General features: G+C 51.3%; 1 protein-coding gene across 1 annotated transcript in view; it reads right to left on the reverse strand.

Moving 5' to 3' along the window:
* Positions 1–4,747: 4,747 nt before the first annotated feature.
* cdh15 (cadherin 15, type 1, M-cadherin (myotubule)) overlaps positions 4,748–25,397 on the reverse strand; it is a 203,829-nt gene continuing 183,179 nt past the window's right edge. Inside the window, exons 13-14 of the mRNA XM_072517717.1 lie at positions 24,353–24,520; positions 4,748–14,791 (exon numbers count right to left, since the gene is read on the reverse strand). Of these exons, the coding sequence (XP_072373818.1) occupies positions 14,591–14,791; positions 24,353–24,520 (369 nt within the window). The 3' untranslated portion in view covers positions 4,748–14,590. The remainder of the gene's footprint in view (positions 14,792–24,352; positions 24,521–25,397) is intronic.

The following is a 25,397-nucleotide window of genomic DNA, read 5'->3' on the forward strand; positions in this document are numbered from 1 at the left end:
GGCATAAGGACTCAAATCTCCCCCCCCCCCCCCCCCCTCTTCCCCAGTCTTGGCACCTTCCCGCTTATTATGGGCTTTCTTCTCCTGTGGGGACGAAGAGGGGGCTTTGTGAGCCACTTGCTTGATGGGTCAAGACGGTCAATAGCAGGTGGCATGTGTGGGCACCACAACTGGACATGAAGGGGTTGTGGTGGCAGGGGTGCTGAGTAACAAGCTTGAAGATCGGTTGTGGGGTGGGTGCGAAGGGTCAGCCAGTGATTTGTGGGTGGTGGGCTGGATATCTGAGGGTTGGCAGGTGGAACTGATGCCAGGAGAGAGGTGGTAACTTACCCTTGCAGCTCAGGGGAGGTCATTGGTCTTCTTCCTATATTGGACGGCAGTCCTCTGTCACTGCCTCCCAGACGGTACTGCTGACCCTGCTGCTGGTGTAGCCACCTAAATTGGCCAACTCCCAATTTAAAATGGCGAACGGCAAAGGCTGATGGGAAAGTCAGCCAACATAGACAGAAACCAGCAGGTGCAGGTTTGCTGTGTATTTACCTCAGCAAAGGCCAGACAAGATCGATACCAGCGACCATCAGCGTAACAATGTAGCAGCCATCTGCACACTGATGAGCGATCCCCGGGAACAATAAGTAACATTTTGGACACACAAAGCAAAGCCAGACTCCCCGGCGCCAGCAGAAGCCGACACAAAGGAGGTGAACGAGCACCTCAAGACCGCCCATCGATCAGGGAACCGCTCCAGTATTGGAGAAATCGAACCAAGCGATTGGGGCAAAGTCCAATCACTTGGGACCAGGTACAGGGTCCGCCCCGAAAGGCGGGAAGCCACTGGGGACTATAAGAGTTAAGCCCCAAGTTCAAATCGCTCTCTTCACCTCTTCGTCCTGCCCGGGTCACCCAGCAACACGAACCAACATTGACCGTGACAGGTGCAGTGACCGCCGAACGAAGTAAGTCTTAATTCAACACTCGCTATGTGATAGGCGCTCCGAGCTACCAACCCGTACCAACTTCAAATCCCGCAGACTCAGAACCCGAACGAAAGGCCATTTGTTCCCCTGACCTGGTGGGCCAGTCCAAGGTTAAGTATAGGCCTGTTAGTTGTAGAAGTAGCTTAGACGTAGAATTTGTGCATGAGTAGCGATTACTGTGTATAATAAATGTGCTTTGATTTGAATCTTACTAATCGGTGTATTGGGTTATTGATCATTACTCGGACTTGAACCTCATGGCGGTATCATAAAGATACCTGGCGACTCGAGAGCAAAGGTAATAAAACAGAGCAATTGAACGAAGGAGAAAGTTAGCAACACTGGTCCTCCGGCCTCTTCGGGAGAACAGGGTGTCCCGCCTCTCATCCACAACGTTGGGAAGCCTGGCCAGGTCGGCACCCCCAAAGTGAGGAGCAGCTCTGCACGCTGACAGCTTGTGTGTTGACCGGGACTGAGTGGTGAGGGAGCGTTTAAAAGCAGCTCCGTCTGGCTAGCGGCGAGACGCCGAGGCCGTGTCCGACGAATCTGACAGCGAGACAGCTAGTAATGGTGGGAATCTCGTGGAAGCTCATTCTCGGCACTAAGTGCTGTTGAATACAGGCCCTGATCTCACCAAATGCACCAAAATCGTGTTGAATTGTGCCCATTATGTACAGTTCTGGGTGCTACACGAGGAAGGATGTGAACACATTGGAGAGAGTTCAGAAGAGATTTACAAGGATGGTTCCAGCGATGAGAAACTTCAGTTATGAGGCTAGGTTGGAGAGGCATTTAAGGGTCATCTGGACAAATAAATGAATCGGGTGGGAATGGAAGGATACGGACTCCGTAAGTGCAGACGGTTTTAGTTTAGGCTGGTACCATGGTCGGCGCAGGCTTGGAGGGCCGAAGGGCCTGTTCCTGTGCTGTATTCTTTGTTCGTTGTTGGGACTTTTCTCCTTGGAGAGAAGAAGAAGATTTGGATTGGATTAGATTTGGATTTATTGTCACGTGGGGGCAGCACGATGGCGCAGTGGTTAGCACTGGGACTGCGGCGCTGAGGACCCGGGTTCAAATCCCGGCCCTGGGTCACTGTCCATGTGGAGTTTGCACATTCTTCCCATGTATGTGTAGGTTTCACCCCCACAACCTAAAAAGATGTGCAGGGGAGGTGGATTGGCCACGTTAAATTGCCCCTTAATTGGAAAAAAAAAATAATTGGGTACTCTAAATTTTTTTTAAAAATTATTTTCACATGTACTGAGATAGAGTAAAGTATTGTTCTGCGTAAAGTCCAGACAGATCGTTTCATACATGAAAAACATATACGATATACAATAGATGATTTGATCAAGATGTTCAATATCATGAGGGGGCTGTACAGACTAGACGGGGAGAAACTGTTCCTGCTCATAAACGGATCGAGAGGACGAGGACACAGATTTAAAGCAATTTGCAAAAGAAGCAAATGTGATGTGAGAAACAACTTCTTCACACAGTGAGTGGGACGGGTCTAGAATGCGCTGCCTGAAAGTGTGGTGGAGGCAGGTTCAATCGAGGCATTCAACAGACATTAGATGATGATTTGAATCGGAACAATGTTGAGGGAAAAGACCGAGGAATGGCACAAAGTCATGATGCTCGTTTGGAGAGTTGGTGTGGACACAATGGCCGAATGGCCTCCTGACCCCGCAACAATTCTGTGATTCTCAGGTCTCTCTGCTGTTGCACTCCATTTTAAATCTGTACCATTTATTTTGCAGTCTCACCTGATTCCTGCCAGGAATGGATCAGAAATGAGCAGAAGAGTTACAGGACGGAAAGGAGGTGCTGCGTGAGATGTCTCAGGGTGCTGGTTCTGTATTGGGACTAGGACAGTTTCTAATCGATATCAATGTTGTGAATTCAGATACCCAAGGCAAATTGGTCAGTCAGTAAAAACCAGACAGCAAAATCATTGCTACAAATGACAATATAGACGAAGTTAGTGATTTGGCAACACTGACAGCCACTAGAATTTAATACAGATAGGTGTCAGGAACAGCTGACAGGATAGAAAACGGGGAAACACATACACAACCATAAAGAGTGCTGAAATAATAACAGTGCAAAGAACAACTTCTCAGGTCTCAGTCTGCTCAACTTCCAACATCTTGATGTTAGTCCACAAGCAGGGCAATGCAAATAAGGTCCGCTCCAGATCAGGCCCGCCAGGAACCTCTGTCACACTGGCTCTCGAGTGAAGTCCCACATTCTCCCATCCAACTCCCCACCCGCTAACCACACCCAACTCCCCACCCGCTAACCACACCCAACTCCCCACCCGCTAACCACACCCAACTCCCCACCCGCTAACCACACCCAACTCCCCACCCGCTAACCACACCCAACTCCCCACCCGCTAACCACACCCAACTCCCCACCCGCTAACCACACCCAACTCCCCACCCGCTAACCACACCCAACTCCCCACCCGCTAACCACACCCAACTCCCCACCCGCTAACCACACCCAACTCCCCACCCGCTAACCACACCCAACTCCCCACCCGCTAACCACACCCAGCTCCCCACCTTCACACACACACTGTACCCTAACCAAATCCCCACCCGCTAACCACACCCAATTCCCCATCCCATCACCCACACACACAGTACTCCATCCAACTCCCCACCCACAAACCACACCAAACTCCCCACCCACTAACCCCATCCCACTCCCCACCCTCATACACACTGTATCCCAACCAACTCCCCACCCTCACACACACTGTACCCCAACCAATACCCCACCCCCTCACACACTGTACCGCAACCCACTCCTTACCCTCACCTACTCACTGTACCCCATCCAAATCCCCACCCAGACACACACTGTACCCCATCCCACTCCCCACCCTCACACACACACTGTACCCCATCCAAATCCCCACCCAGACACACACTGTACCCCATCCCACTCCCCACCCTCACACACACTGTACCCCATCTCACTCCCCACCCTCACGCACACACTGAACTACATCCAACACCCCACCCTCACACTGTACACCATCCTTCTCCCCACCCTCACACACACACTGTACCCCATCCCACTCCCCACCCTCACACACACACTGTACCCCATCCCACTCCCCACCCTCACACACACATTGTACCCCATCCCACTCCCCACCCTCACACACACTGTACCCCTCCCACTCCCCACCCTCACACACACTGTACCCCATCCCACTCCCCACCCTCACACACACACTGTACCCCATCCCACTCCCCACCCTCACACACACTGTACCCCGTCCCACTCCCCACCCTCACACACACACTGTACCCCATCCCACTCCCCACCCTCACACACACTGTACCCCGTCCCACTCCCCACCCTCACACACACTGTACCCCATCCCACTCCCCACCCTCACACACACTGTACACCATCCAACTCCCCACCCACAATCACACACTGTACCATATCCAACTCCCCACCCTCACACACTGTACCACACCCAACTCCCCAGCTTCACACACACTGTACCCAATCCTTCTCCCCACCCTCACACACACACACACTGTACCCCATCCAACACCCAAACCTCACACACACACACTGTACCCCATCCAACTCCCCACCCTCACACACTGTACCCCATCCAACTCCCCACCCTCACACACACACACACTGTACCCCATCCAACACCCCACCCTCACATTGTACCCCATCCCACTCCCCACCCTCACACACCTTGTACCCCATCCCACTCCCCACCCTCACACACCTGTACCCTATGCAACTCTCAGCCTTTTCTGCTCTGTTTTCTGTATTTCTTTCAGTCTCACTCGCTCTGTCTATACATATCCCACCCCTTCTGTGTCACTCATTCCCACTCTCTTTTTCCCTCTCTTCCTTGCTCTCCTCACACACTCTGTCACTATCTTACGCAGTCTCCATCGCTCTCTCCTCCATCTACATTTTGTGTATCTGTCTCTCCGCCCATCTCCTTGCCCATGTCTCTCTGTCTCCTCTCACTTTCTCTATCTCTTTCTTTTTGAACCTGTTGACTTTCTGGTTGTCAGCTTGGGAAGGGATGCCAGTGTGACAGGCTGTGTTTACAACACATTCAGCACAATATCATCCTCACCCACTGACAATATCATCCTCAATATCATCCTCACCCACTGACAATATCATCCTCATATCATCCTCGCCCACTGACAATATCATCCTCGCCCACTGACAATATCATCCTCACCCACTGACAACATCATCCTCGCCCACTGACAATATCATCCTCACCCACTGACAATATCATCCTCACCCACTGGCAATATCATCCTCATATCATCCTCACCCACTGACAATATCATCCGCAATATCATCCTCACCCACTGACGATATCATCCTCACCCACTGACATCATCCTCACCCACTGACAATATCATCCTCACCCACTGACATCATCCTCACCCACTGACAATATCATCCTCACCCACTGACAATATCATCCTCACCCACTGACAATATCATCCTCATATCATCCTCGCCCACTGACAATATCATCCTCACCCACTGACAATATCATCCTCACCCACTGACAATATCACCCTCATATCATCCTCACCCACTGACAATATCATCCTCAATATCATCCTCACCCACTGACAATATCATCCTCATATCATCCTCGCCCACTGACAATATCATCCTCACCCACTGACAATATCATCCTCATATCATCCTCACCCACTGACATCATCCTCACCCACTGACAATATCACCCTCACCCACTGACAATATCATCCTCATATCATCCTCGCCCACTGACAATATCATCCTCACCCACTGACAATATCATCCTCACCCACTGACAACATCATCCTCATATCATCCTCACCCACTGACAATATCATCCTCATATCATCCTCGCCCACTGACAATATCATCCTCACCCACTGACAATATCACCCTCACCCACTGACAATATCATCCTCATATCATCCTCGCCCACTGACAATATCATCCTCACCCACTGACAATATCACCCTCACCCACTGACAATATCATCCTCATATCATCCTCACCCACTGACAATATAATCCTCACCCACTGACAATATTATCCTCACCCACTGACAATATCATCCTCACCCACTGACAATATCATCCTCACCCACTGACAATATCATCCTCACCCACTGACAATATTATCCTCACCCACTGACAATATCATCCTCACCCACTGACAATATCATCCTCACCCACTGACAATATAATCCTCACCCACTGACAATATTATCCTCACCCACTGACAATATCATCCTCACCCACTGACAATATCATCCTCGCCCACTGACAACATCATCCTCACCCACTGACAATATCATCCTCACCCACTGACAACATCATCCTCACCCACTGACAACATCATCCTCACCCACTGACACTATCATCATCACCCACTGACAACATCATCCTCACCCACTGACAATATCATCCTCACCCACTGACAACATCATCCTCACCCACTGACACTATCATCACCCACTGACACTATCATCATCACCCACTGACAATATCATCCTCACCCACTGACAATATCATCCTCACCCACTGACAATATCATCCTCGCCCACTGACACTATCATCATCACCCACTGACAATATCATCCTCACCCACTGACACTATCATCGTCACCCACTGACAACATCATCCTCACCCACTGACAATATCATCCTCACCCACTGACGATATCATCCTCACCCACTGACAATATCATTCTCACCCACTGACAATATCATCCTCACCCACTGACGATATCATCCTCACCCACTGACACTATCAACCTCACCCACTGACAATATCATCCTCACCCACTGACAATATCATCCTCACCCACTGACAATATCATCCTCACCCACTGACAATATCATCCTCACCCACTGACAATATCATCCTCACCCACTGACACTATCATCCTCACCCACTGACGATATCATCCTCACCCACTGACAATATCATTCTCACCCACTGACAATATCATCCTCACCCACTGACGATATCATCCTCACCCACTGACACTATCAACCTCACCCACTGACAATATCATCCTCACCCACTGACAACATCATCCTCACCCACTGACAATATCATCCTCACCCACTGACAATATCATCCTCACCCACTGACAACATCATCCTCGCCCACTGACAATATCATCCTCACCCACTGACAATATCATCCTCACCCACTGGCAATATCATCCTCACCCACTGACAATATCATCCTCACCCACTGACAATATCATCCTCACCCACTGACAATATCATCCTCACCCACTGACAATATCAACCTCACCCACTGACAATATCATCCTCACCCACTGACAATATCATCCTCACCCACTGACAATATCATCCTCACCCACTGACAATATGATCCTCGCCCACTGACAATATCATCCTCACCCACTGACAATATCATCCTCACCCACTGACAATATCATCCTCACCCACTGACAATATCAACCTCACCCACTGACAATATCATCCTCACCCACTGACAATATCATCCTCACCCACTGACAATATCATCCTCACCCACTGACAATATCACCCTCACCCACTGACAATATCATCCTCATATCATCCTCGCCCACTGACAATATCATCCTCACCCACTGACAATATCACCCTCACCCACTGACAATATCATCCTCATATCATCCTCACCCACTGACAATATAATCCTCACCCACTGACAATATCATCCTCACCCACTGACAATATCATCCTCACCCACTGACAATATCATCCTCACCCACTGACAATATTATCCTCACCCACTGACAATATCATCCTCACCCACTGACAATATCATCCTCACCCACTGACAATATAATCCTCACCCACTGACAATATTATCCTCACCCACTGACAATATCATCCTCACCCACTGACAATATCATCCTCGCCCACTGACAACATCATCCTCACCCACTGACAATATCATCCTCACCCACTGACAACATCATCCTCACCCACTGACAACATCATCCTCACCCACTGACACTATCATCATCACCCACTGACAACATCATCCTCACCCACTGACAATATCATCCTCACCCACTGACAACATCATCCTCACCCACTGACACTATCATCACCCACTGACACTATCATCATCACCCACTGACAATATCATCCTCACCCACTGACAATATCATCCTCACCCACTGACAATATCATCCTCGCCCACTGACACTATCATCATCACCCACTGACAATATCATCCTCACCCACTGACACTATCATCGTCACCCACTGACAACATCATCCTCACCCACTGACAATATCATCCTCACCCACTGACGATATCATCCTCACCCACTGACAATATCATTCTCACCCACTGACAATATCATCCTCACCCACTGACGATATCATCCTCACCCACTGACACTATCAACCTCACCCACTGACAATATCATCCTCACCCACTGACAATATCATCCTCACCCACTGACAATATCATCCTCACCCACTGACAATATCATCCTCACCCACTGACAATATCATCCTCACCCACTGACACTATCATCCTCACCCACTGACGATATCATCCTCACCCACTGACAATATCATTCTCACCCACTGACAATATCATCCTCACCCACTGACGATATCATCCTCACCCACTGACACTATCAACCTCACCCACTGACAATATCATCCTCACCCACTGACAACATCATCCTCACCCACTGACAATATCATCCTCACCCACTGACAATATCATCCTCACCCACTGACAACATCATCCTCGCCCACTGACAATATCATCCTCACCCACTGACAATATCATCCTCACCCACTGGCAATATCATCCTCACCCACTGACAATATCATCCTCACCCACTGACAATATCATCCTCACCCACTGACAATATCATCCTCACCCACTGACAATATCAACCTCACCCACTGACAATATCATCCTCACCCACTGACAATATCATCCTCACCCACTGACAATATCATCCTCACCCACTGACAATATGATCCTCGCCCACTGACAATATCATCCTCGCCCACTGACACTATCATCATCACCCACTGACAATATCATCCTCACCCACTGACACTATCATCCTCACCCACTGACGATATCATCCTCACCCACTGACAATATCATTCTCACCCACTGACAATATCATCCTCACCCACTGACGATATCATCCTCACCCACTGACACTATCAACCTCACCCACTGACAATATCATCCTCACCCACTGACAATATCATCCTCACCCACTGACAACATCATCCTCGCCCACTGACAATATCATCCTCACCCACTGACAATATCATCCTCACCCACTGGCAATATCATCCTCACCCACTGACAATATCATCCTCACCCACTGACAATATCATCCTCACCCACTGACAATATCATCCTCACCCACTGACAATATCATCCTCACCCACTGACAATATCATCCTCACCCACTGACAATATCATCCTCACCCACTGACAATATCATCCTCAATATCAACCTCACCCACTGACAACATCATCCTCACCCACTGACAATATGATCCTCGCCCACTGACAACATCATCCTCACCCACTGACAATATCATCCTCACCCACTGACAATATCATCCTCACCCACTGACATCATCCTCACCCACTGACAATATCATCCTCACCCACTGACAATATCATCCTCACCCACTGACATCATCATCCTCACCCACTGACATCATCATCCTCACCCACTGACATCATGCTCACCCACTGACAATATCATCCTCACCCACTGACAATATCATCCTCACCCACTGACAATATCATCCTCATCCACTGACAATATCATCCTCACCCACTGACAATATCATCATCACCCACTGACAATATCAACCTCACCCACTGACAATATCATCATCACCCACTGACAATATCAACCTCACCCACTGACGATATCATCCTCACCCACTGACATCATCCTCACCCACTGACAATATCATCCTCACCCACTGACAATATCATCCTCACCCACTGACATCATCCTCACCCACTGACAATATCACCCTCACCCACTGACAATATCATCCTCGCCCACTGACAATATCATCCTCACCCACTGACAATATCATCCTCACCCACTGACAATATCATCCTCACCCACTGACAATATCATCATCACCCACTGACAATATCAACCTCACCCACTGACAATATCATCATCACCCACTGACAATATCAACCTCACCCACTGACGATATCATCCTCACCCACTGACATCATCCTCACCCACTGACAATATCATCCTCACCCACTGACAATATCATCCTCACCCACTGACATCATCCTCACCCACTGACAATATCACCCTCACCCACTGACAATATCATCCTCGCCCACTGACAATATCATCCTCACCCACTGACAATATCATCCTCACCCACTGACAATATCATCCTCGCCCACTGACACTATCATCATCCCCCACTGACAATATCATCCTCACCCACTGACAATATCATTCTCACCCACTGACAATATCATCCTCACCCACTGACGATATCATCCTCACCCACTGACACTATCATCCTCACCCACTGACAACATCATCCTCGCCCACTGACAATATCATCCTCACCCACTGACAATATCATCCTCACCCACTGGCAATATCATCCTCACCCACTGATAATATCATCCTCACCCACTGACAATATCATCCTCACCCACTGACAATATCATCCTCACCCACTGACAATATCAACCTCACCCACTGACAATATCATCCTCACCCACTGACAATATCATCCTCAATATCATCCTCACCCACTGACAATATGATCCTCGACCACTGACAACATCGTCCTCACCCACTGACGATATCATCCTCACCCACTGACACTATCAACCTCACCCACTGACAATATCATCCTCACCCACTGACAACATCATCCTCACCCACTGACAATATCAGCCTCACCCACTGACAATATCATCCTCACCCACTGACAACATCATCCTCGCCCACTGACAATATCATCCTCACCCACTGACAATATCATCCTCACCCACTGGCAATATCATCCTCACCCACTGACAATATCATCCTCACCCACTGACAATATCATCCTCACCCACTGACAATATCATCCTCACCCACTGACAATATCAACCTCACCCACTGACAATATCATCCTCACCCACTGACAATATCATCCTCACCCACTGACAATATCATCCTCACCCACTGACAATATGATCCTCGCCCACTGACAATATCATCCTCGCCCACTGACACTATCATCATCACCCACTGACAATATCATCCTCACCCACTGACACTATCATCCTCACCCACTGACGATATCATCCTCACCCACTGACGATATCATTCTCACCCACTGACAATATCATCCTCACCCACTGACGATATCATCCTCACCCACTGACACTATCAACCTCACCCACTGACAATATCATCCTCACCCACTGACAATATCATCCTCACCCACTGACAACATCATCCTCGCCCACTGACAATATCATCCTCACCCACTGGCAATATCATCCTCACCCACTGACAATATCATCCTCACCCACTGACAATATCATCCTCACCCACTGACATCATCCTCACCCACTGACAATACCATCCTCACCCACTGACAATATCATCCTCACCCACTGACATCATCATCCTCACCCACTGACATCATCATCCTCACCCACTGACATCATCATCCTCACCCACTGACATCATCCTCACCCACTGACAACATCATCCTCACCCACTGACAATATCATCCTCACCCACTGACAATATCATCATCACCCACTGACAATATCAACCTCACCCACTGACAATATCATCCTCACCCACTGACAATACCATCATCACCCACTGACAATATCAACCTCACCCACTGACGATATCATCCTCACCCACTGACATCATCCTCACCCACTGACAATATCATCCTCACCCACTGACATCATCCTCACCCACTGACAATATCACCCTCACCCACTGACAATATCATCCTCATATCATCCTCGCCCACTGACAATATCATCCTCACCCACTGACAATATCATCCTCACCCACTGACAATATCATCCTCACCCACTGACAATATCATCCTCACCCACTGACAATATCATCCTCACCCACTGACAATATCAACCTCACCCACTGACAATATCATCCTCACCCACTGACAATATCATCCTCACCCACTGACAATATCATCCTCACCCACTGACAATATGATCCTCGCCCACTGACAATATCATCCTCGCCCACTGACACTATCATCATCACCCACTGACAATATCATCCTCACCCACTGACACTATCATCCTCACCCACTGACGATATCATCCTCACCCACTGACGATATCATTCTCACCCACTGACAATATCATCCTCACCCACTGACGATATCATCCTCACCCACTGACACTATCAACCTCACCCACTGACAATATCATCCTCACCCACTGACAATATCATCCTCACCCACTGACAACATCATCCTCGCCCACTGACAATATCATCCTCACCCACTGGCAATATCATCCTCACCCACTGACAATATCATCCTCACCCACTGACAATATCATCCTCACCCACTGACATCATCCTCACCCACTGACAATACCATCCTCACCCACTGACAATATCATCCTCACCCACTGACATCATCATCCTCACCCACTGACATCATCATCCTCACCCACTGACATCATCATCCTCACCCACTGACATCATCCTCACCCACTGACAACATCATCCTCACCCACTGACAATATCATCCTCACCCACTGACAATATCATCATCACCCACTGACAATATCAACCTCACCCACTGACAATATCATCCTCACCCACTGACAATACCATCATCACCCACTGACAATATCAACCTCACCCACTGACGATATCATCCTCACCCACTGACATCATCCTCACCCACTGACAATATCATCCTCACCCACTGACATCATCCTCACCCACTGACAATATCACCCTCACCCACTGACAATATCATCCTCATATCATCCTCGCCCACTGACAATATCATCCTCACCCACTGACAATATCATCCTCACCCACTGACAATATCATCCTCGCCCACTGACACTATCATCATCACCCACTGACAATATCTTCCTCACCCACTGACACTATCATCCTCACCCACTGACGATATCATCCTCACCCACTGACAATATCATTCTCACCCACTGACAATATCATCCTCACCCACTGACGATATCATCCTCACCCACTGACAACATCATCCTCACCCACTGACAATATCATCCTCACCCACTGACAATATCATCCTCAATATCAACCTCGCCCACTGACAACATCATCCTCACCCACTGACATCATCATCCTCACCCACTGACAATATCATCCTCACCCACTGACAATATCATCCTCACCCACTGACAATATCATCCTCACCCACTGACAATATCATCCTCACCCACTGACAATATCATCATTAACCACTGACAATATCATCCTCACCCACTGACATCATACTCACCCACTGACAATATCATCCTCACCCACTGACAATATCATCCTCACCCACTGACATCATCCTCACCCACTGACAATATCACCCTCACCCACTGACAATATCATCCTCATATCATCCTCGCCCACTGACAATATCATCCTCGCCCACTGACATCATCCTCACCCACTGACAATATCACCCTCACCCACTGACAATATCATCCTCATATCATCCTCACCCACTGACAATATCACCCTCACCCACTGACAGTATCATCCTCATATCATCCTCGCCCACTGACAATATCATCCTCACCCACTGACAATATCATCCTCACCCACTGACATCATCCTCACCCACTGACAATATCACCCTCACCCACTGACAATATCATCCTCATATCATCCTCACCCACTGACAATATCACCCTCACCCACTGACAATATCATCCTCACCCACTGACAACATCATCCTCACCCACTGACACTATCATCACCCACTGACAATATCATCCTCACCCACTGACAACATCATCCTCACCCACTGACAATATCATCCTCACCCACTGACATCATCCTCACCCACTGACAATATCATCCTCACCCACTGACAATATCATCCTCACCCACTGACAATATCACCCTCATATCATCCTCACCCACTGACATCATCCTCACCCACTGACAATATCATCCTCACCCACTGACAATATCATCCTCACCCACTGACAATATCATCCTCACCCACTGACATCATCCTCACCCACTGACATCATCCTCACCCACTGACAATATCATCCTCACCCACTGACGATATCATCCTCACCCACTGACAATATCATCCTCACCCACTGACAATATTATCCTCACCCACTGACATCCGAGATAAAAGGTCTGACTGTTGTGACCTGCACCACAGAATTGTGGCTAGAATTCAGGTGGAACCTCATCAAATTATTAATAAAGAATGAGAATAATTTCCGACATTTAGTAATTCAGTCAAAATGATACATTTCCACAGATTGAAACTATGATGATGACAGACCGAGGATTAGTGGTCACCGTACATGTCAGCCAGCTTCTTGAAGCGAGGGCCCCAGTCACTGAGGTAGTTGTAATCCTGGTCTGAATCTGAAGCCAGGGATGTGATGGAGCTCAGAGTCTCAGCCAGGGAGCCCTCCCCCTCATAGTCATAGATCAGAGCAGTGTCATATGGGGGGGCATTTGGATCATTATCAGCCGCATCCAATCCCTGCAAAAATACAAAAGGAAAAGTTAATGGGGACACCATGACAGCAGCTCGGGGAGAGTCAACAGCGCACGGCACTGCCAGGGGAGAGACCAGAGCACACGGCACTGCCAGGGGAGAGACCAGAGCACACGGGACTGCCAGGGGAGAGACCAGAGTGCACGGGACTGCCAGGGGAGAGACCAGAGTGCACGGGACTGCCAGGGGAGAGACCAGAGCGCACGGCACTGCCAGGGGAGAGACCAGAGCGCACGGCACTGCCAGGGGAGAGGCCAGAGCACACGGCACTGCCAGGGGAGAGACCAGAGCACACGGCACTGCCAGGGGAGAGACCAGAGCGCACGGCACTGCCAGGGGAGAGACCAGAGCACACGGGACTGCCAGGGGAGAGACCAGAGCACACGGGACTGCCAGGAGGGAGACCAGAGCACACGGGACTGCCAGGAGGGAGACCAGAGCACACGGGACTGCCAGGGGAGAGGCAGGAGCTCACGGGACTGCCAGGAGGGAGACCAGAGCACACGGGACTGCCAGGAGGGAGACCAGAGCACACGGGACTGCCAGGGGAGAGGCAGGAGCTCACGGGACTGCCAGGGAAAGAACAGAGCACACGGGACTGCCAGGGGAGAAACGGGAGAACACAACACTGCCAGGGGAGAGACCAGAGCGCACGGTACTGCCAGGGGAGAGACAGGTGAACACGGTACTGCCAGGGGAGAGACAGGTGAACACGGCACTGCCAGGGAAAGAGGCAGTGGTATATGGTGCTGCCAGCAAATGGGATGGTGTAGGTCTACACAGACAACATCAATATTAATATATAGTAATTGAGTGTGACTTCAAAGGAAGCACTGTTAGTGGATAGTCTGCATTATGGTTAGATATTCATCTGCTTCTCAAATCCATAAGTTAGAAACTGTTGGGATGATGGGTGCGATTTAATGGAAACATTTCTAAGTGTCATTTGGGAGCGGTTGGTGAGGTGTTACTCGACAACCGTTTTGGTGAGATCGCGGCCCGTATTTGACGTCATTTAGTGCCGTAAATGACCCCCGCAATCTTCTCGCCATTACTGACTCAGCGGACCCGCGCCTCAGCGTCTCGCCGCTAACAAGGGGGAGCTGCTTTTAAACACTCATCTCTCACTCCCAGTCAGCACACAAGCACGGCAGCGCACAGTCCTGCTCCTCACTTTGGTAATGCCAACCTGGCCAAGTTTCTCAACGCTGTGGGTGCGAGACGGGACACCCTGTTCTCCCGAGGGGGGGTCAGAGGACCAGCAGCAGGGTCACCAATACCACCTGCGAGGCAGCGGCTGTCAGTGCGGGCAGCATGACCAGGAGGACCGCCATACAATGTAGGAAGAAGATCAACGACTTATAATAATAACCTTTTATTGTCACAAGTATGAAGTTACTGTGAAAAGCCCCTCGTTGCCACATTCCGGCGCCTGTTCGGGGAGGCCGGTACGGGAATTGAACCCGCACTGCGGGCCTTGTTCTGCATCACAAACTAGCTGTCTAACTCACTGAGCTAAACCAGCCCACCAGACGTCCACCGAGGTGCCAGGGTAAGTTACCACCTCTCTCCTGGCATCAGTTCCACCTGCCACTCCTTAAATTCCCAATTCCACCCCCCCCGAAATCTATTGGCTGACACCTCGCACCCTCCCCACATCCAGGGCGAGATTCTCCGACCCCCCCGCCGGGTCGGAGAATCGCCGGGGGCTGGCGTGAATCCCGCCCCCGCTGGTTGCCGAATTCTCCGGCACTGGATATTCGGCGGGAGCGGGAATCACGGCGCTTCGGTTGGCGCCCCCCCCCCCCGCGATTCTCCGCCAGATGGGCCAAAGTCCCGCTGCTAAAATGCCTGTCCCGCCGGCGTAGTTTAAACCACCTATCTTACCGGCGGGACAAGGCGGCGCAGGCGGGGTCCTGGGGGGGTCGCGGGGCGATCTGGCCCCGGGGGTGCCCCCACGGTGGCCTGGCCCGCGATCGGGGCCCACCGATCCGCGGGCGGGCCTGTGCCGTGGGGGCACTCTTTCCCTTCCGCCTTCACCACGGTCTCCACCATGGCGGAGGCGGAAGAGACTCCCTCCAATGCGCATGCGCGGGAAACTGTCAGCGGCCGCTGACGCTCCCACGCATGCGCCGCCCGGAGATGTCATTTCCGCGCCAGCTGGCGGGGCACCAAAGGCCTTTTCCGCCAGCTGGCGGTGCGGAAATTTGTCCGCCGCAGGCCTAGCCCCTTAAGGTTGGGGCTCGGCCCCCCAAGATGCGGAGCATTCCGCACCTTTGGGGTGGCGCGATGCCCGACTGATTTGCGCCGTTTTGGGCGCCAGTCGGCAGACATCGCGCCGATACCGGAGAATTTCGCCCCTGATCTTCGTGCTTGCTCCTCAGAACCCCCTGGCACCCACCAGCACAACCCCTTCATGCCCAGGTGTGTTGCCCACACATGCCACCTACTGTAGACCCTCCTGACCCATCAAGCACATGGCTCACAATACCCTCTCTCTGTCCCCGCAGGGGAGGATAACCCATAATAAGTGGGAAAGGGCCAAGTCTCGGGATGGTGTGCCAGAGATTTGAGTCCTCACCCCCCCGATGAGGAGATCTCGGGGTTGACCAAGGAGAACGCAGTCACCGACAGCGAGGTTGGCCCGCGTTGCAGAGGTGAGGATCCACTGCCCCTTCACACAAATGACCGGCCTTAGGTTCATGTCAGACAAAATGATCCCTTTCACTGGCCTCATGTCCATTCTCTCGCAGGATCTCCATCTTGTGGGGCCGGGCATCTGGAGTCATTCCTCTCCCTGCCACCCAAGAGGAATGCCCTACCTGCAACAGTAGTGAACTCGCCAACATTGAGGGGATTTAAAAGTTTATTGGATAAGCATATGGATGATAATGGCATAGTGTAGGTTAGATGGCTTTTGTTTCGGTGCAACATCGTGGGCCGAAGGGCCTGTACTGCGCTGTATCGTTCTATGTTCTAGACCACCTCAAAGGACAGCTCCAGGGAGACCACCATTGCTGTCACCCCCACTTTCCACCAGCGCACAGACATACACCTCGGTGGGTGACATCAGTGGACCGGCTCCTGAGGCACAATCTGGTGAGCACCACACAGTTACTGTTGCACATCAGGGGGAGGTAGGCACATCCAAGGGAAACAGCAGTCAGAGGAGGATGCAGAGATCCTTCAGTGTGATAGGGACAAGATTGAATGAGTGGGCAAAATACGAGAGGTGGGATTCTCCGTCTCGCCAGCCAGCCAATGGGATTTCCCGTTGTGGGCAGCCCCACGCCGTCCAGACATCCCCGGGCTGCCGGTGAAATGGAGAATCTCGACAGTGGAGAATCCAGCCCGAGGTTATCCACCTTGGTCATAAAAAGGAGAAGGCAGACCATTACCTAAATGGCCATAAATTGAGAGAGGGGAATGTGCAATGAGACCTGGGTGTCCTTGTGCACCAGTCGCTGAAGGTAAGCATGCAGGTACAGCAGGCGGTAAAGAAGGCAAATGGTATGTTGGCCTTCATTGCGAAAGGTTTCAAGTACAGAAGCTGGGATGTCTCACTGCAATTTTTGAAAAAAAAAGAGTATCCAATTATTTTTTTCCAATTAAGGGGCAATTTAGCCTGGCCAATCCACCTAATCTGCACATCTTTGGGTTGTGGGGGTGAAACCCATGCAGACAAGGGGAGAATGTGCAAACTCCACACGGACAGTGACCCAGGGCTGGGATTTGAACCCGGGTCCTCAGCAGGTGGAGCAGGTTCAAAGGGCCGAATGGCTCCTCCTGCTCGTATTTTTTCTGTTTCTATCCCAGGACTCTACTGAGTCCGTCAGATGCCGTGCCTCTGGACAAGATTATCTCCGAGCTGAGGCAGATGCTACGACACGGCCGTGAGATTCAGGAAGGGATGTCAATGCCATTCCAGCAAGTGCACAGCCAATCGGGGGAGTTACAAAGGCTGTGGGCGCAGGAGATGGTGCCGACAATTCGTGGTACCGAGGCCAACACTTCTAGTGTGGTGACCGCAGTGGAAAGCCTGGGGCATGACGTCAGTGTCTTGAGTGGTGGTCACCAAGGCACGGCTCAGTCTGTGATGACCAGGGCTGACCAGCTGCTCCTGCATCCCATGGAGACCCCCAGGACAACTCGGCACTGTCAGGAATAAGGAAGCCCTGGAGGCCAACCTGGGGCCTGCCAGCAAGGAGACGATGGCGGTCTCCAGTTCTGAAAAAACCCTCTTGACACCGGAGCATCTCAAGGGCAGCGGGCAGACCAGGGTGACAGGGCGACGCCTGTGACTCCGGTAAGTCGGCCAGGCCCTCCTGCTCCAGGCCCTCCACAGGACGTCCGCCAAGGCCACAGGTCGCAGAAAGCAGCAGGTTGCCTCCACCTCTGATGTGCATCGTGGGGACACACCCACACGTAGCAGTGCTCCAGAAAGATTGAGGATCATTGAGTGGGCATTGGCAGGGGTGGGGGGGGGGGTGTCACTATGTCGCTAGGAGGAGTGGAAATGTTGAATGTTCACTATTAAACATCATACATGTGAAGCCTCTGTCACATTAATCTTCACAGGCTGCCTGCACCCCCACCCATTGTTGCCCTCCACTTCCCCCAAGCCCGGCCCCAGCCACAGTTGTCCAAGACCAAAAACCCCCCAAAGCAGACCCCGTTCAGAGGGTGGGTGTGAGTCAGAATTTGTCAGCATCTGATGAGCACCAGAGCTTTCCTCACAGCGAGCGATCCTCACTCTTCTGCTTTGCATATTGACCCACTGACAGTGCCAACACAGGCCCATCACCCTGGAGTGATGTTACACAGACTCTTGGAGGGTGGAACATCGTAATTGGGGGATTGGGGAATGGTGGGGGAAAGGAGGGGAATTGGGGGCGGGGTGGAGTTGAGCTGACACAAGCTTCGTCCTATGAGAAGCGGGCGAGGATGAGGGCCTCCCTGGTCCTCCGGGCTTGCCGGACCCTTGCTGCTGCCTCCTGTCCTCCATCCTCCAGCTGGTCCCGCGGGTCCTCCCCGGGTTCGTCCTCCAGCCCCCCCTGATTCTGCTGGTCCTCAGCCACCTCCTCGGAGGTGGCCGCATGTTCCTCCTCCTCCACTTCCAGCCTGCCGCCCAGCTGCTGTCCCAAGTTGTGGAGGACACAGCAGACGACCAGAAAGCGGGAGACCCTCCGGAGGGTGTATTGCAGGGCACCACCGGAGCGGTCAAGGCATCAGAACCGCATTTTGGGAAGTCCAATGGCATCGCTCAATGACAGCCTGGGTGACCACATGAGCCTTGTTGTATCGGGTCTCCGAATTGGTCACCGGCATCCCCACTGGTGTCATTAGCCAGGTCCTAAGCGGGTACCCCTTATCCCCCAAGAGCCAACCGACCATCCTGGGGTGTCCCTTGAAGAGTCCGGGGATGTCGTACTGACCCAGAATGTAGCTTTGTGCACAATCCCTGGGAAGTGTGCACACTCGTGCATGATCTGCATGTGGTAGTCACATGCAAACTAGATATTCAGGGAGTGGAACCCCTTCCTGTTGATGTAGGGCACTCCCAGACAGCCCGGTGCGCGCAGGGCAGCATGCGTGCCATCTATTAGCCCCTGCACCTGGGGCATCCCATCGATGGCGGAGAATCCTGCTGCCCGTCCATCTTGTTGGGCTTGGTCCATGTCAAAGTTTATATAGTTTTCTGCCGGGGCAACCAGGGCATCCATGACCTCATGGACCCACTTGTGGGCTGTAGTTTGTGAGATGCTGCACAAGTCCCCGGTCGAGCCCTGGAATGATCCTGAGGCAGAGATGTTCTGGGCTGCGGCGATCTTCACGGTCACCGGGAGCGGGTGTCTTCCTCCTCCAGGTGGTACCAGGTCCGCGATGATTTGGCACAGGCGTCGCACTGTCTCCTTGTTGATGTGGAGATGCCGGCGTTGGACTGGGGTGAGCACAGTAAGAAGTCTTACAACACCAGGTTAAAGTCCAACAGGTTTGTTTCGATGTCACTAGCTTTCGGAGCGCTGCTCCTTCCTCAGGTGGATGCAGAGGTCTGTTCCAGAAACACATATATAGACAAATTCAAAGATGCCAAACAATGCTTGGAATGCGAGCATTAGCAGGTGATTAAATCTTTACAGATCCAGAGATGGGGTAACCCCAGGTTAAAGAGGTGTGAATTGTACCAAGCCAGGACAGGCCTCAACCAGGACCTGGGATTCATGTTGCATTACATTCATCCCCCACCATCTGGCCTGCGAAATCCTACCAACTGTCCTGGCTTGACACAATTCACACCTCTTTAACCTGGTGTTGTAAGACTTCTTACTGTGCTCTCCTTGTTGAGGCAGAGCCCCCTGCAGCACACGCTGTCTGTCATCTGTTCGAAAGATCAGTGACGCCTGTACACCCTGGACCATGGCGGGACTCCGCCTCTGGGTCCCTCCCTGGCCGGATGGGCGGCTGGGTCCTCAGGGTGGGGGGCGGGGTCCAGCACATGGGCTGTCGCCTCGTGCATCTGCAGACGCTGCTGCTGCCGCCGTCTCCAACGCCCGGCTGTCTGGCCTGCCGGCAGCACCACTGGGGCACGTTCCGCGAGGTCCAAGATATCGTCCGTACTGTTCAATATCTGCAAGGAATTGGTGAGGATGGGAGACTGACAACCAGCGGGATCTTCCACCCCGGGACCCTCCAGTCCCCCCATTGCTCCATCCCTGCCCCCCCTCCAACACACCCTCCTAATCACAACCAGCCGCAGTGGGGGCCCCTGCTTATCGGACCCCACACCCTCTACCCCAGACACCCGCTGGTAACATTATCTGGAGCGAGTGCTGATCCCCTCCCCTGTGCACACACCCACCCTCTGGTCGTGACAATGTCCCCGGTGCTGGGGCCCAGCCCCTGGGTGCTGGGATGTTGGTCGCTGGGTCCATGGTGATGCCTCCCGCAGTGTGCAGGCATCACAGTCTATTGCGATACTAGGCATAAACTCCCACATGATACACGGCACACCTACTACGGGGATCCACTTGGGAGCTGTGAACTGCTTACTTAACTACGATTGCCAATTCCCAATTAGCAAAAGCCTTCAGCCATGCAGCCAGAGGCCTCAGTGGTGAGTGGGAATTATGGGTGGTCAGTGGGGCAGGGGCTGGGGCTGCACCCGGAACAAGACCACACTGACCAGGGGTTGGCATGGTGAACCCCAAGTGCTGAGACACCCATCCCCCCCCCTCCAACACCAAGTTTAACCCAGGCCAGGTGTGGCCATCCCCCCTGCTCCACAACCCCCCCCCACCGACCCCAATGGTGGGCCCACCCTGATCTAGGCTGGCCCCCCAGTGGCTACCGCCCCCTCCCCAAGCCGAGCACCAGGGCAGCAACCCCAATGCCTCCGGCTCACTGCTGGGAATGAAGATGCCCACTCCCCTCCTCAGCTCCCCGCAGCAGCCCTTCCGCGAGGTTCACGTTTTTCTAAAGGAGTACTGATCGGCGCCAGCGTGACCCCTTGCTGGGGAGGCTGCTGAATGACGGGAGGCCATTAGATGGGGGTCACTCTCTTTAATTGTATGGAGATTGGGTTTAAGTGATGATTATTGGCTTTTTGCCAAGCTACGGTGAGATTCTGATTTCACCAAAGGGAGCGAGCGGGCCGGTTTGATCGCAAACCAATGGGTGGTCCTCGATTTTGGCCTCTCCTGGGATTTAACGGCCTCCTCGCGCTCTCACTTAAATGCAATCCAGCCATTAAATCACGTCTAGGGAGGGAGCCGGTTAGATAGCAAACTGCTTCACGCTGGCACCAATCTCGATTTTGGCATTTCCGCTATTTAACCGGCACGCCCATATCCGCGCCAGGCGCTATGCAGTGGTTAAGTTGCGCCCCATCTGTCACGTATTTTTAAGCATGTTGCACCTGCAGTTGTATTTCTCAAATAGAGTTTACACCTATATCAAATCAATGATAAAGGGCGCGATTTAACGGCCTCATTGTGGCTGGCGAAGATCTGTGCAAGCTAGTTAGATGGCAGGGCGTGACTGTGCCAAGGTGCCAGCCTGGCATTGCCAAAGTAACCGGGTGCAGGTGGCAGAGCCAGGGTGCCCTGTCCCTGAGCACCCAGGGGTCTGAGAGACCCCACAGGTGCTGTGACACCTGGGTGTGTGGACCTGTATTAATCAGTGCCTGCGTGACCTCTGACTGGAGAGTTGCTTAGATCACGGGAGGCCGTTAGATTGGGCTTCCATCTCGCTAATGAGATGGAGATCGCCCTTTATTGGCCTCTGTTAACTTTGCGCCGCATCCCGCATCCTGCCAGCGGGAACAGGGCGGTTAGATTGCAAACCCCTTGGCACCTGGCAGGGTTCCTGATTTGGGCCCCTCTCATGATCTAACCGGCCCGCACAGATCCTCGCCGGGCACAAGGCAGCAGTTAAATCTCGCCCTATGTGTGGATAGATAGCGGTGGGGAACTCACCGATAGACCCAGCGGGACACTCCCTACCAAACCTCCTGAAATGGCACGTCAAAACCTTTCCCTGAGATCGCGCCCACAAAGGCAGTCACACTCAAATCTGTGCCCAGCACAGGGGGACCAGATCTTTTTGAATACTTGCTGCCACGTTTATAGTTTACTTATCACCTCGGTGACAATCCATGTCACTATATAACAATGTGCTGAAAATTACTGCTCCATATAATGATCATATTATTGGAATACTATTGTAATAACTCCAGTGAATAGTTATTAATAACTATAGTTAATAAAATGGTTTCCAATATTAAGAAACCTTTCCCAATTGTGCCAATGAGATCAGTATGACTGTCAGTGGGGCTGAAGCAGGTGCATGGGTGGAGTTTAAGACTAGGGAGGTTCTGCTGCAATTGTATAAGGTGTTAGTGAGGCCACACCTGGAGTATTGTGTTCAGTTTTGGTCTCCTTACTTGAGAAAGGACGTACTGGCACTGGAGGGTGTGCAGAGGAGATTCACTAGGTTAATCCCAGAGCTGAAGGGGTTGGATTACGAGGAGAGGTTGAGTAGACTGGGACTGTACTCTTTGGAATTTAGAAGGATGAGGGGGGATCTTATAGAAACATATAAGATTATGAAGGGAATAGATAGGATAGATGCGGGCAGGTTGTTTCCACTGGCGGGTGAAAGCAGAACTAGGGGGCACAGCCTCAAAATAAGGGGAAGTAGATTTAGGACTGAGTTTAGGAGGAACTTCTTCACCCAAAGGGTTGTGAATCTATGGAATTCCTTGCCCAGTGAAGCAGTAGAGGCTCCTTCATTAAATGTTTTTAAGATAAAGATGGATAGTTTTTTGAAGAATAAAGGGATTAAGGGTTATGGTGTTTGGGCCGGGAAAATGGAGCTGAGTCCACAAAAGATCAGCCATGATCTCATTGAATGGCGGAGCAGGCTCGAGGGGCCAGATGGCCTAGGCAGGTCACTTTACAATGATTTGGAACAAAGTGTGCGGATAGGTGAATTGGGAGGATTAGGGTTTGTCCCATTGGTATCGGAGCTCCCTCTTTGGACACTCACCTCGTTAATGAAATCTTTGATGTCATTGGGATCAGCCGGGGGTTTCCTGGGATACTGGGGCTGCCCATAATTGAAGGGAGCATCTCTTCTGATTGGTTGCTTTCCTCTGATTGGGGTTGAGGGCAGGACTTCATCCGGGTTCCTTAACTGGTCAATATTATAGGCATCCTGAGAAGAAGATCAGCTGTTACACAGACGCCAAGTAGCAGTTTGAGCGGAAATCTCACAATATATTTCCAGGACAGGAATGTATTAGACACGCAGGCATCGAACAAAAACTCTCATCTTTGTATTTTGGTGACTTGTTATTTCACACATTATCCTGAGATCTCCCTCAACTTCAGAAAACCTGTAAACCACCAAACAGAATAATTGACCAGTAAATTGATAAGTGGATAGAAGCAATTACATCAGAAATTTAGAGCAGTTTCTGATTTTCTGATTTCTCAATATCAGCAATGTTTGCTGTGCTAAAGTTGAATATAGATTGACCAGATCCTTGAATGTTAACACTTTCACAACGATTGATTACAGTCATCTAGAGATTCATTACGAACCAGTCTCTGTCTACTCTCTCTGTCTCCTCCTCTCTTGTTTCTCTCTGTCTCTCTTTCCATCTATCACCTTTCTGTCCCTCTCCAGATGTCTCTTTCTTTCTCTATGTCCCTTAGCCGGGTATTCATGTGTGCTCGTGTGTGTGTCCATGTTGTGTGCTAATGCCCGTGTCTGTCCATGTGTGTGTGTCTTTCTGACACCTCATTTCTTCCCCTCACTGTCTGGTTTTCTTAATCACTTATATGGAAACAGAGAGAGAGGATTATCAGCCCCTCCAGTTCCTCGTATCTCGAGGTGGATGTACAATGAAACATGCCATACCCAGGCACAGGACCCGACCATTGGGGGCCCCAAGGCGGTTGGTATCTGTGAGCACCAATCAGAGCCTGATAACTTTGCGTTTGCTGTAGGCTCATTTTGAGCAATGCAGAGCGATGTCAGACTCTGATTGGTTGAGTCCCCTTAGAGCAGGAAACAGACTTGTCCAGAG

Source organism: Scyliorhinus torazame, chromosome 10, assembly GCF_047496885.1.
Source record: "Scyliorhinus torazame isolate Kashiwa2021f chromosome 10, sScyTor2.1, whole genome shotgun sequence".
Lineage (NCBI taxonomy): Eukaryota > Metazoa > Chordata > Chondrichthyes > Carcharhiniformes > Scyliorhinidae > Scyliorhinus > Scyliorhinus torazame.